This window comes from Tilletiopsis washingtonensis (assembly GCF_003144115.1).
Source record: "Tilletiopsis washingtonensis strain MCA 4186 unplaced genomic scaffold FA09scaffold_1, whole genome shotgun sequence".
NCBI lineage: Eukaryota > Fungi > Basidiomycota > Exobasidiomycetes > Entylomatales > Tilletiopsis > Tilletiopsis washingtonensis.
This window is the reverse complement of record NW_020311998.1, coordinates 965,966-977,955: the sequence shown is the minus strand read 5'-3', so window position 1 is coordinate 977,955 and position 11,990 is coordinate 965,966. Positions and strand designations below refer to the sequence as shown.

The following is an 11,990-nucleotide window of genomic DNA, read 5'->3' as shown; positions in this document are numbered from 1 at the left end:
GTGTGGGGAAAGCAGAGCGAAAGCGAGCTAGAGACGAGCAGGTCTAGGTGGATAAGGACTAGAGGCCCTGTGCGGCGAGACTGCCGCGCACGAGCTCATAAGTGAGGAAGAGAGCCGCGTTGGCCGGGATGGCCCTGTGAGCGTCGCGCGAGGGCGGGTCAGCGTGGGCTACCACGTCTGCTTGGGATCTCGAGGCGCCACGCACCTCAGCAGCGTCGGTCCGACGCCACGGAAGAAGGCTCGCGGGCCTCCCTCCGCCCACACCGCGGCCGCCTCGGCGCGCAGCGTGCCTCGCACGCCCGGCTGCGCCGCCGAGGCCTGCACGCGCGTCTTGAGCACGTCGGCCCAGAATGTCGAGAGCCACGCCACGACGCCGGCGGCGGCGCCCGAGAGCGCCAGCTCGACGTTGGTGAGGCCGCCGTCGAGCGACGCCGGGCCGTGTCGTTGCGAGAGGAGCATGCGGTTCATCGCCTCGTACGACTGCAGCGGCATCAGACACAGCCTGAGAGGACGCGAGGTGGGAGACTCACCCAGAAGTACGGACCCTGCAGACGGAGGCAGTGGGTCAGCAGCACTCTCTAAAGGCAACGCATCATCTCGCACATAGCCAATCTGAGAGCAAAAGGCACGTCAGCTTCAGGCGCACAGGACGGCCGGCGCAGAGACTCACATCGCGCAGACATGTCACGCCGAAGCCACGGTACAGGCCTCTGATGCCGTGCTGCGTCCAGATGGCGCGCACGACCTGCAGCGTCGAGGGCCGCGCAGACGCCGAGACGCGTACGTCGAGCTGCTCGCGGATCTTGACGAGCTCGATGGGCGTCGTGATGAGGCTGAGCAGAAGGGAGCCAAAGGTAAGCGTCGAGCGGCGCTGCAGATGAGTCCCTAGACGCACGCTGTCACGAGACCGCTGGCTGCGCCGGCGATGAAGACTTCCGCCAGACTGGGCTGCCGCACATCTCCCAGCGCCAGCGCGCCTTCGGCACCGCTGCCCTGGAGCTGGACGCGCAATGCCAGGCCATAGACGGTGAAGAGACAGCTGTTCATGGCTGCGACGCCGAGGAGTGGACCAGTCACGCCCTTGTACAGGCCGACGAGCTGCGAGAGGTGATCAGCAGAGTACACACGAGGCCAAGAGCATGTCTGTCTCATACACACCTTCTCCTCGCGCACAATGACGCGAAAGGCATCGGTCGCCGAGCGATACACGGGCGAGTGCTGCGGCGCGCCATCGAGGGCCAGGCGGATGCTGCCGCTGCTGAGTGCCGGCTGTGTCTGCAGGCGCGTCTTGACCGTGTCGCTGTTGCGCTTGCCGGGTCAGTGGAGCAACGCGAGGCACAAAGCCTTGCATCCGACGCACAAGGGATGCCCAGCGAGCAGACTCGCCACGCCTGTGCCGAGCGCGCCTGGGTGAGCTCCGGCTCGGCAAACGGTCGTGCGCCGCACTCACCGCCTGCGGTGCCGGCGAGAAAGTCGACGAGCGCAGAAGGTGCTGTCCGAAGCACCGAGCACCGAGCTGTCAGTGTAGCATGAGAGCGGGCCGCTGCACCGGCGCTCACCCGCCTCGCTGCTGCCCATGGCTGAGGCGTGGCCGCGTGCGCCCGTCTGTGACCCGTTCCGTTGTGCAGCGACGCTCGACGGCGAGCCCGACTATGCAATCGTTAAGTTGGTGGTAGCACTAGTAGGATCGCTTGATGTGGTGTCGAGCAGAGACGCGGTGCGCTTCTTCTGGCGCGCCCCATCACGTCGGACCGCCAAACGGCCCAGCGCCGGCCGGCTGCCGAGGCGCGCCGCTGCGCCCTTGGCGCGCATGGGGTGCTGTGGAGGCACGCGAGCTGCAGCAGGTGCGGCCCGTGAGCACGCCCCTCTCTCTCTCCCTCTCACCTCACATCTGCACCTGCATCCATACCGCACGCTGCCGTGACCAGCCATTGAGACCCTGGAGCCTGCCAGGACGTCGCCTCGCCGCTGTCAAGCCCTGCATTCAGAGAGCGCCACCCCACCCCGCACGCCCTGTGGCATCACCGCACAGCCACACGACGGCCCGTCTGAGTGTCGACACCTCGCACCCGCCTCCTGTGCGCCAGCATGACGTCCTTCGGCGATGCGCTGCCTGTGAGTGTGGTCCATCACTCACCTTTGGGCCCCTGCACGCGCGCTGCTGCTGACCCTCGCCCATCCTCGACCGCAGGACCAGCTCTCGGAGCTGCTCGGCACGGCCGCCGCACAGCAGGGCCTGGCCACCGAGCTGGCCAACATGCTGGCCGAGCGCGCAGCTCTGGAGCGCGAGTATGCCGGACGCCTGCAGGCCATCACGCGCAAGGCGCGCGAGCGACGTGACCGCCGCGTGCTGGAGGCGGCGGTGGGGCCGGAGCCGAACCGCAGCGTGTCCGCAGAGGAGGCCAAGGACAGGTGAGTGCTCGTTTGGACGAACGGCCAGCACTGGGGGGCACGGGCGAGCGCGGAGCGCACGGTGTACGGGTGGTCGGGGAATCAGCAGGCTGATCGATGGACCAGCTCGCTGCAGAAGTACATCACCTTCGTCCTGCACACGAGCGACGGCGCGGCCAACAGATCAGCCACGCTCGCCGAGCAGCTGGACAGCGTGAGCAATGAGCTCGCAGCCGGAGCGAGGAAGCGCGAGGCGGTGGTGAAGAAGGTGCGTATGAGCGCCCTCACCGGCAGTCTGCCGCGGCCTTCTGAAGCACACTGCGTCTGCAGCACGGCGCGTTCGGCACAAAGGTGCTGGCCGAGCGCGATCGCTTCCACAGCGAGCGGACCAAGGCCAAGGCCAAGTACGACGAGTCATGCTCCGAGCTCGAGTCTGCACGCGCCAAGAAGGTCTCTGCCGAGGGCGATGGCAAGCATGTGGACCGCGCGACGAAGGCATGGAAGGAGGCGGAGGACACCATGGAGAGCGCCAAGGTGAGGCACGCATCGGGCTGCGACTCAGCTGCCCTCAGACTGATCATGCTGCACATTAGAACACATATCTCTGCGCCATTGCCGTCTCGAACCGCGCGAACTCGCACTTCTACAAAGCCACGCTGCCGGCTCTGCACGACGTGAGTATGACTTGCAGACCAGGCGCGACCGGCAGCTCATTCTGCCCTCAGAACTTGCAAGCTCTGTGGACTCTCTCCTCCGCTCGCCTCGTCTCCTCTCTTTCCACCGCATCCGCCCGCATGCTCGCGCACGAGAAGACATTAGCGAGCGGCGAGGAAGCGAGCATTGCTGCCGCGCAGAATGTCGATGCGCTGGCCGACCAGGAGTTCTACGTCAAGTTCAACCAAAGGCAGCACTGGAGCGAGCCGCCGCCGATCACGTACGAGCCGGCGCCGGGCTTTTACGATACAGAGGAGATGAAGGAGGGAGATGCTGCGCGGGTACAGCTGCAGAACCGCCTGCTCAAGGCTCGTGCCCGGGTGCGTTGCACCGTGTGAGCGCGGAAGAGCAAGAGCTGACACACCATTCGAGCAGATCGACGAGCTGGTGCCCATCATCGAAGCGAAGCGGCGAGAGGCCGAGGGCCTGGAGCGCCTGCGTGCCGCCTACGAGGGCGACTCTGCATTGGGCAACCCGGACGATGTGATGGACGTGAGCCGGCTCCATGCTCGGCATGCGGTGTGGTCGCTGACGTGGCGAGCCAACAGAACTTGCTTGATGCCCTGCGGGAGACGACTGCGCTGGAGCTGCAGGTGGCTGTCTGTGAAGCCGAGATCGAGGAGTGCGTGGGCGTCATTGGCGGTGCGTCGAGCCTGTGACACAGATTGCGGCGCGTCAGTGGTCTGATGCGCTATTCGCAGAGGACTCGTCAGACGCAAGACCACATCGCTTCACGCCGCACAACTTCACCATTCCGACGACGTGCGGCCTCTGCCAGAGCACCATGTGGGGCATCAGCGGACGCAATGCGCTCATCTGCAAGCGTGAGTGAAGCACCGCGAACAAGCGCGGCTCGAATGCTGACTTGCGACCTCTTGCCAGCGTGCGGCTACACCTGGTAAGCCTCGAGTTGTCGTTGCCTAGCCTCTGCCTGACTAACGCCCCATGTACAGCCACGCCAAGTGCGAAGCAAAAGTCCCGCCGAAGTGTCGTGCGGGCAACAAGCCAACGCATCGCCCGACCGGCTCCGTCTCGCTCGGACGCTCCTCGACGAGCGCCTCGACCCGCACAACTGGCAGCCGGCTCTCCATGCCTGCGCTCGCCAGCCCTGCTCGAGCAGCGCCGCCCGCACGCGCAGTGCCGCCGCCGCAAGCGGCTGCTCCGGCTGCAAGCGGCACGATGCTGTATGCATACGATGCGGCAAACGAGGGCGAGGTATCCGTGCAAGGTGAGCCTCGTCCCGCGCTTCTCTCAAGCACACTGACTGACAACGATGCACCACAGCTGGCGAGGCGGTAGAGGTGCTCGCCGACGACGACGGTGGCTGGCTGAGCGTGCGTACTGGCGCTGGCGACAGCGGTCTGGTGCCGACGTCGTACGTCGACCTCTCTGGCGCGCCTGCTGCGGTGCCGAGCACCGTGCCGGCCGCAGCGGCGACGCAGGCACAGGGCTGCGGCGAGTTTGTGGTGGCGCTCTTCGACTACAAGGCACAGGACGACGACGAGCTGGATCTCGTCGCTGGCGAGCTCGTGGAGCTGACGACGGCGGGCCTCACGTATGCCGATGGCTGGGCGCAGGGCATCAAGGTTGGCCGTGTGGGCGTCTTCCCGAAGACGTACGTGCGGCCGGACGATGAGGAATAGAAGCAGCACGCTGCGGCCTTTGCACATCCCGGCTGAGGAGGTCAGCGGGTAGGAAGCAGCCCTGAGAGCGCAAAGCAGTGCCTCCTTCGCTTGAGATCTCGCTCCCCGGCAGCAGCGCCTCGAGAGCGGACCCGCCGCGCCGGCGTCTTGCCGACGCAGAGCGCTGCATCCCGATGTGCGCCGATGTGGTGCCTGTCGCAAGGGCATGCCGACGTCCCCGCACAGCACATGCCCCCTCCCTCAGCAGTAGCACCTTGTCCACTCTGCTCGAGATGCAGGACCCGACGCAGGCTGAAGTACGGATGATCTGCGTGGTACCGTGCCAGCGGAGTTGCCGATATCGAGAGCCCACGCTGATCTCTCTGCTGCTGCTGGCCGGCCAAAGCAGCCGCGCGGTCAGGCACGGCCGCGACAACCTTGTGCTGGCGCCGTGGCTGCGCCTGCATCTGCACGTCATGCGGCGCCCACGCCGAGCTCGGCGGCGGCACATGGCCAGCAAGGCGCGCCGCCTGCGTGCACGGCCTCTATGCCGAGGAGGCAGCTGCACCTTCCGGTCCGGAGCGGCAGCCGAGCGCGAGGCTCTGGCGTCTGGCTCGAGACGCTCTGGCGGGGTGCGCTGCCGGCACCTCGACAGCACGCAGCGCAGCGCTCGAGTTGATGTGACGGCGGCATCTGCTGCAGCCCCACGCCCGCCAAGAGAGCGGAGCATGGCTGCCGGTGCGGCCGGCCGCGCTGCTCTCCTCCTCTCCGCACACACGCTCATCTCCCGCTCCACCCGCTGCTCCACCACACCCAGCAGCGCCATTCGCTGCTCTCTCCTCGCCGCGCCGTCCCGCGTCTGCGCCCTTCTGCACGGCCGTCGCATCGCCGCGCCTCCTCGTCGTACCTTCGCCGCCTTTCGCCCCTCGCCGCGCGCCAGCATGCCCGACTTTGTCGGCAGCATCGATGCCGGTGCGTCGCCGCTGCTGCTGCTGCTGCCGCTGCCGGCGCACTGAGTGATGCTCACCCCTGCGCCAGGCACCACGTCGGTGCGCTTCATGATCTTCAACGAGCGCGCCGAGGTGCAGGCCAGCCACGGCCTCGAGTTCACGCAGTTCTTCGAGCACCCCGGCTGGCAGGACCAGGATGCGCACGAGATCGTCGACAAGGTCAACGAGTGCATCGACGTGGCCGTGCGCCAGCTCGAGGAGAGCGGCAAGGGCAGCAAGAAGGACATCAAGGTCATCGGTAAGTCGCAGCTGGCAATGCCGCAGGCGCGCCGTGCTTGCGGAGGACGAGCAGGGCCAACAATGGCTTCAGTAGCGGCGCTGCTCCTCGAGGCCGCCTTCGACTGACGCTGCCGGCCCGCAGGCATCACAAACCAGCGCGAGACGACCGTCGTGTGGGACAAGAAGACGGGGCGGGCACTGACGCGCGCCATCGCCTGGCCCGACACGCGCACCACACACACGGTGCGCCAGCTGGCCGAGAAGAGCGACAAAGGCACGGACGCTGTGAAGCTCGAGACTGGCCTGCCGCTCTGTGCGTATCTGCTCGGGCAGGAGTCAGCAGCGTCGCTCTGAGCTCATCTGTTCGCCTGCACAGCGACCTACTTTGCGGCGCTCAAGCTGCGCTGGATGCTCGACAACATCCCAGAGGTCAAGAAGGCGCACGACGACAAGAACATGCTCTTCGGCACCGTCGACAGCTGGCTGCTCTACGTGCGTTGCTCTTGCTTTCTGTGCCCCGCCAAGGACAGCGCTCACTCCACCCGCCTGCAGAACCTGACGGGCCGCAAGGTGCACTACACCGACGCCTCGAACGCCTCGCGCACCATGTTCATGGACCTGCGCAAGCAGACGTGGGACCCCAAGCTGTGCGACTTCTTTGGCATCGACATGGACATTCTGCCCGAGATCAAGAGCTCGTCGGAGGTGTATGGCACGGTGGCAGAGGGAACGCTGCAGGGCGTTGAAATTGCGGGCCTGATCGGCGACCAGGTGAGTGCTGTATGGGCGTGACGGCAGAACGCTGCTGATGGCCGGCCGCACATCAGATGGGCGCACTCATCGGGCAGAAGGCGCTCACGCCCGGCGAGGCGAAGAACACCTACGGTGCGCAGCCTCTCACTGCTTCACGCTCTGCGCCCGCTGACCTCGCGTATTGCTGCCAGGCACGGGCGCGTTCCTGCTCTACAACACTGGCGACAAGGTCGTCGACAGCAAGAACGGGCTGCTCTCCACGATTGCCTACAAGGCCGGCCCCAACGCCGAGCCCGTGTACGCCCTCGAGGGCTCGATCGCTGTGTGCGGCTCGGCGATCAAGTGGCTGCGCGACAGCATTGGCCTCATCAAGGAGGCCGCCGAGGTTGGCGAGCTGGCGGAGGGCGTCGAGGACACGGGCGGCGTCTACTTCGTCACGGCGTTCAGCGGCCTGCTGTGCCCGTATTGGGACGACACGGCCTCGGGCATGATCATTGTGCGTGATGACTTGCGCCTGCTCGGCAGTGCGTGCAACTGACAATTCCTCTCAGGGCATGACCGGCTACACGGACAAGCGCCACATCGCGCGCGCTACCATCGAGGCGGCCTGCTACCAGACACAAGCCGTGCTGGCCGCGTGCGAGAAGGATTCGGGTGTGCCGCTGGCGTCGCTGCAGGTCGACGGCGGCATGACCAAGTGCGTGGTTGTGCGCCGTGTGGGCTGGCAGCTCAAGAGACTGACGGCCTTGTCTCGCAGCTCCGACATCATCATGCAGATCCAGGCCGACATCCTGGGCCTAACCGTCGAGCGGCCCGAGATGCGGGAGTGAGTTGTCTCTAAGCCCTCACCGCCTAGGCCGTGGCTGACGGCATCTTACGCTTGCACAGAACGACGGCGCTGGGCTCCGCACTGCTTGCAGGCGCCGCCAAGGGCCTCTTCGGCTGGGACCTCAGCAAGCCCGAGACGCTCAAGGACGTCAATGCGGCGGGCAAGCAGAAGTTCGAGCCGAGCATCTCTGCCGAGCGCCGCAAGGAGCTGCTGCACGGCTGGGAGCGCGCCGTGGAGCGCTGCAAGGCGTGGAACGAGAGCCCGTGAAGAAGAAGCCGAGGCCATACTTTCTCACACTCTCTCTGCTGCGGCATCTGCTCCGCATTCGTTCCGTGTCCGCGCGTGCCCCCACACGCGCCCGGGCAGCTCGTCATCCGGTCATCGAGGGAAGGGAAGGGAGGAATGAAGCATTGCAAGCACTGAGGATGTCGCGACGGCGCATCTACTTGGCCTGGCGAGCGCGCTTGAGCTCCAGCTGGCCGGTCTTCTTGTGGCTTTCCTGGATGGCGCGCTTGCGCTTCGACGTCTTGATCTCGTCTGCCTTCTCCTTCTCCTTGTTGCGCTCGGCGCGCCGCTCGGCCTGCTTGGCGCTGCGCTTGGCGCCCTTCTCCTTCTGCACGGCCTGCATCTGCTGCAGCAGCGCCGTCGCGGCCCGCTCGTCCTTCTCCATGACGACGGCGCGCTGGGACATGTAGCTCTTGTTCGCCGCCTGGAGAGAGAGAGCGTGAGTGTTGTGCTGTGGTGGCTGCGAGTGATGCTGGCCTCACCTTCTTGAGCACCTTGGTCTTCGACGCGTACGGCTGAGACACGACGCGTCAGCACCGATGAGGGCATGCACCATGGCGCTGGCACTCACTAGCGCAGCCTGCAGCTTGCGCGGCACCTTGAGGGCGTTGAACTTGCGGTTGAGCGGGCGCTCGGTGATGGGCTTGTAGATCGAGTCGACGTTGCGGCCGGGCGTCTTGATGCGCTCGTCGCGCCGCACGGCGCCCGTGAGGCGCATGCCGCGCCAGTCGCGCGTGCCGCCGTCGCCCGAGGGCGAGAGCAGCAGCGATGTGACGGGATTGTAGAACTTGCGCGGCAAGATGGCGTACCAGGCACGCAGAAAGACGATGTCTGCGAAGTGTGTGAGTGCCAGGTGACGCAGCGCAACGCCTCTCTCCCAAGCCGCACGCACCGCTCATGAGCACCTTGTCCTCAAACGTAGCGCGGAAGTGGCCCTCGGGCTTGGCGAGCGCCTTCTTGACCTGCCCGCGGATGCCCGAGACGGTCTTGATGTGCGCGCCCTCGAACTTGGCCACCTCGAGGCTGCTGTTGAACATGTCCTTGATGAAGGCCGTGTTCTTGAACACCTTTGCCGGCGTGCCCGTCAGCTTGAGCTTCTTGACGATGCGGTGCGCCGCGGCGCCGGCGTCGACGTCCAGCACAGTGCCCGTGGCGCTGATGCGGAAGCCCGGCGTGTCGGCGCCCAGCGTGTTGAAGGCGCAGAAGCCGGTATTGGGCCGCGAGGCGGGGCCCCAGAACGTGGCGAGGCAGTGCATGTGCTCCGGCGTATACTTGAGCATGCGGTTGCGCGTGCCATCGTCGAGACTGTAGATCGGCGTGCTCTGGAAGCGCCGCCAGCCCATGCTGAAGATGAGCGGGTCGTTGCACTTGAGGATGCGGTGGTGCCAGCGGTGGCGCTTGATGCGCACCTGCACGTAGCCCAGCTGCTCCTCGCTCGGCAGCAGGCCGCCGACGAGCAGCGGGTAGCGCGGGTCGAAGTGCTCGATGAGCTCGCACGGCACGTTGGACAGCTCGATGCGCACATAGGCGCCCGGCCGGAAGCCCTGCACCAGGTCGCGCGTCGCCTGGTCCTCGTCGGCAAAGGCCGCGCGGTTCGCTTCGGCCTGGCGCGCCAGCTCTGCCTTTTGCTCGTCGTACCAGTCGCCCGCAGCCGCATCGTCGGCGTCGTCGTACTGCTCGTCAAATTTGCGCTTCAGCGCCGCCTTCTTCGATGCCAGAGCATCAGCTCGGGCTGCGTCGCTCTCGGGCGCTGCGCCCTCGTCCTCATCACTGCTGCTCTCCCCCTCCTCGTCCTCAAAGCCCTTCCACTCGTCTCCGGCGGCTGCCGGCGCAGCCTGCTCCCCTTCGCCAGTGCCATTGCGCGCGGCGTCGCGCGCAGCGTCTGCCTCGGCTGCCTCGGCACCAGTGATGAAGAGGTGGCGGATGGAGTCGAGCGTCTCCTCGTCTTGCCAGCGCGCCAGCTCGGCAGGCTCAAAGAGCATCTTGCTCTCGTCTGGCACGAGTCCGGCACCCGGTGCGGCCAGTGCCTCCTCGCCGTCTTCGAGACGGTCGCCGTGCGCGAGCTGGAAGAAGTCGTCGTCGTCGTCGTCGGACGGGCGGTTGCCGGAGGGTCCGGCCTCGCCCAGGCCATAGATGTCGCCCGCGGCGATCTTCTCCGGCGACAGGTCCGTCTCGTAGATGAGGCGCATCAGGTCCGGCGCTCGCCGCGCACGGTTGGCGAGCACAGTCTCCTGCGCGCGCGCAGCCAGGTCGCGCTTCCACGGCGCCGCCATGTCGTCGTCGCCGTCCGAGAGGCCCATATCGGAGTCTGACTCGGCAAAGGGGATCATGCCCGACTCGGGCCTGTCCTCGTCCTCGGCGCCAAAGCCGACGCCCTCGCCGTCGTCGTCGGAGCCCAAGTCGTAGTCGTCGTCCTCCACGTCTCTGCCGTCGTCCTCATCCTCCTCTGCCTGGCGCACGTCATCAAACGCAGCCCGGCGCGCACGCTTGCCGCGCGCGGCAGCGCTTGTTCCTTGCGCCTCGGCTGCCAGCGGCGCGGCATCCTCGTCGAAGAGGCGCAGGTCGCCCTCGCGCGCGCGCTCGTCCAGCGTCGTCTTTGCGCCCTGTAGGCCGAGCACGAGACGTTCGCCCTCGTCGCGCTCCGCCGCCTCGTCCTCGTCCTCGCCCTCGCGCTTGCTGAAGTGGCCCGGCACGGAGATGTACACGGCGTCCTTGTCGAACATGACGCCGCCGACGTCGCTCATGGGCGCGTGGATGAGCTTGTGCTTGTCGCTCAGCTTGCGCCGCTTCTCGCTGTCCATGGTGGGCAGCGGACAGGGGTCGGAGAGCCGCTCGATGCTCGCAATGCTCAGATCGCCCACGCCGGGCACGTGCACGCGCGTGCCGGGCCGCAGGTTGGTGCCGCGCAGGTAGCCGTATACTGTCGTCGTGCGGTCGGCCTTGGGGTTCAGGCGCACCGTCTCGCGCGGCGTCAGGTCCTCAAGACGGTCGGCCAGCAGGTACGGGTGCGCGTTGCGGAAGACGAGCGGCCGGAACTTCATCACGGAGATGAAGCGGCTGAGATTGGCAATCTCCGTGTCCGGGTAGCGGCCATTCATGATGCCGCTGAGGTAGAAGAGCTTGGCGCCCTGGTAGATCTCCGTCCAGAAGCGCGACTTCAGCCGCTTCTTGGTGGCGCGCAGGATGTGCGACTTCTTGATGAGGTCGAGATGCGTGAGCACGCCCATGACCTTGGGGAAGCCGTGCGCCTGCAGCACGTTGAGGAACTCCATCGTCTCCATCTCAAAGCCGAAGCTGCCGTCGATCATAAGCAGCACGAGGTCGGCCACCTTGCCAATGTCGATCATCGAGTTGAGGTCGTTGTTGCACTCAATGAACGTGATGCGGCGCTTCTTGCCTGCGTGAGGGCGTCAGCGGTAAGGCCGGTGCGGCACGGAAGCGGATGTGCATGTACTTCACCACCTCGACAGCTGCTGCCGTGCTGCATCGCCGATGCCGCTGCACTGCCGCCGAGCACGCCCGGGTAGGCTGACTCGTCGATGCCGCTGCGGCCAGCACGCCACACACCGCGCTGCCCTGCCGCTGCACGGCCGACCGCGGCCCCGTCCCACCCGCACCTGCGCCGCACTACTCACCGCTGACAAGCGTCACCGGCCCCCGGATCTCCGTCAGTGTGTGCTTGGTGAAGCGGCGAATGAGCGAGCGCATGAGCGTGCTCTTGCCCACGCCCTCGGGCCCGACGATGGCGACAATGACGGGCGGCGCCTCGTCGTCGTGCGTGCGGTTCACGAGCGGCACGTGCAGGCGCTGCTGGTCGCGCTCGGCATTGCGGCGGATCTGCTTGTCGGCGGTGCGCGGGTTGGCCGAGACGAATGCCTGTGCGACGAGGAGGTGAGCAGGTGTGGGAGAGTGAGGTGCGCACAGTGGCACACTCACGCGCGGGTTCTGCCCGCCGGCGTGCTTGCCTGCCTTTGCGGCGGCGGTGGTGCCCTTGTCGGTGCGCGAGGCGCGGTGGGCGCGGTGCACCTGCGTGGCGTCGGCCATGCTGTGCGAGGGGGATGGGGTGCAGGAGGAGGAAGCATCAGAGCTCGCGGCACGGCACGGCCAGCCACTTTTTCGGCCCGTCTCGCACGGGAAGGAGAGGCGGGCGAGGCCAGCGCGTTCCCA

At 66.7% G+C, this 11,990-nt stretch overlaps 4 protein-coding genes across 4 annotated transcripts; 2 read left to right on the top strand and 2 right to left on the bottom strand.

Annotated features, from left to right (window-relative positions):
• Nucleotides 1-58: 58 nt before the first annotated feature.
• Nucleotides 59-1,578, bottom strand: FA09DRAFT_336017 (mitochondrial carrier; the record flags this gene model as incomplete). Its single annotated transcript, XM_025743824.1, has 10 exons — nt 59-134; nt 206-480; nt 531-545; nt 604-612; nt 671-833; nt 896-1,098; nt 1,159-1,300; nt 1,361-1,391; nt 1,451-1,492; nt 1,560-1,578. The coding sequence occupies 10 exons, from the start codon at nt 1,576-1,578 to the stop codon at nt 59-61; spliced, it is 975 nt and encodes a 324-aa protein (XP_025601686.1).
• Nucleotides 1,579-1,905: 327 nt separating this feature from the next.
• On the top strand, nt 1,906-5,052 carry FA09DRAFT_327334 (hypothetical protein). Its single transcript, XM_025741371.1, has 12 exons — nt 1,906-2,115; nt 2,192-2,412; nt 2,518-2,659; nt 2,722-2,925; nt 2,985-3,065; nt 3,117-3,425; nt 3,481-3,597; nt 3,654-3,747; nt 3,807-3,929; nt 3,988-4,003; nt 4,059-4,333; nt 4,390-5,052. The coding sequence occupies exons 1-12, from the start codon at nt 2,089-2,091 to the stop codon at nt 4,746-4,748; spliced, it is 1,968 nt and encodes a 655-aa protein (XP_025601685.1). The 5' UTR covers nt 1,906-2,088; the 3' UTR covers nt 4,749-5,052.
• Nucleotides 5,053-5,668: 616 nt separating this feature from the next.
• FA09DRAFT_336015 (putative glycerol kinase) lies at nt 5,669-7,805 on the top strand (the record flags this gene model as incomplete). The annotated part of the gene is made up of 10 exons (XM_025743823.1): nt 5,669-5,699; nt 5,766-5,975; nt 6,099-6,269; nt 6,333-6,448; nt 6,509-6,727; nt 6,784-6,841; nt 6,901-7,205; nt 7,261-7,406; nt 7,467-7,535; nt 7,598-7,805. 10 exons carry the CDS (start codon nt 5,669-5,671, stop codon nt 7,803-7,805), a joined length of 1,533 nt encoding a protein of 510 aa, XP_025601684.1.
• FA09DRAFT_327332 (DUF663-domain-containing protein) lies at nt 7,787-11,869 on the bottom strand (the record flags this gene model as incomplete). Its single annotated transcript, XM_025741370.1, has 6 exons — nt 7,787-8,247; nt 8,306-8,338; nt 8,395-8,654; nt 8,716-11,220; nt 11,459-11,699; nt 11,760-11,869. Coding segments are annotated over 6 exons (3,416 nt in total), but the record flags the coding sequence as incomplete, so codon positions are not given.
• Between the last annotated feature and the right edge of the window lie 121 nt (nt 11,870-11,990).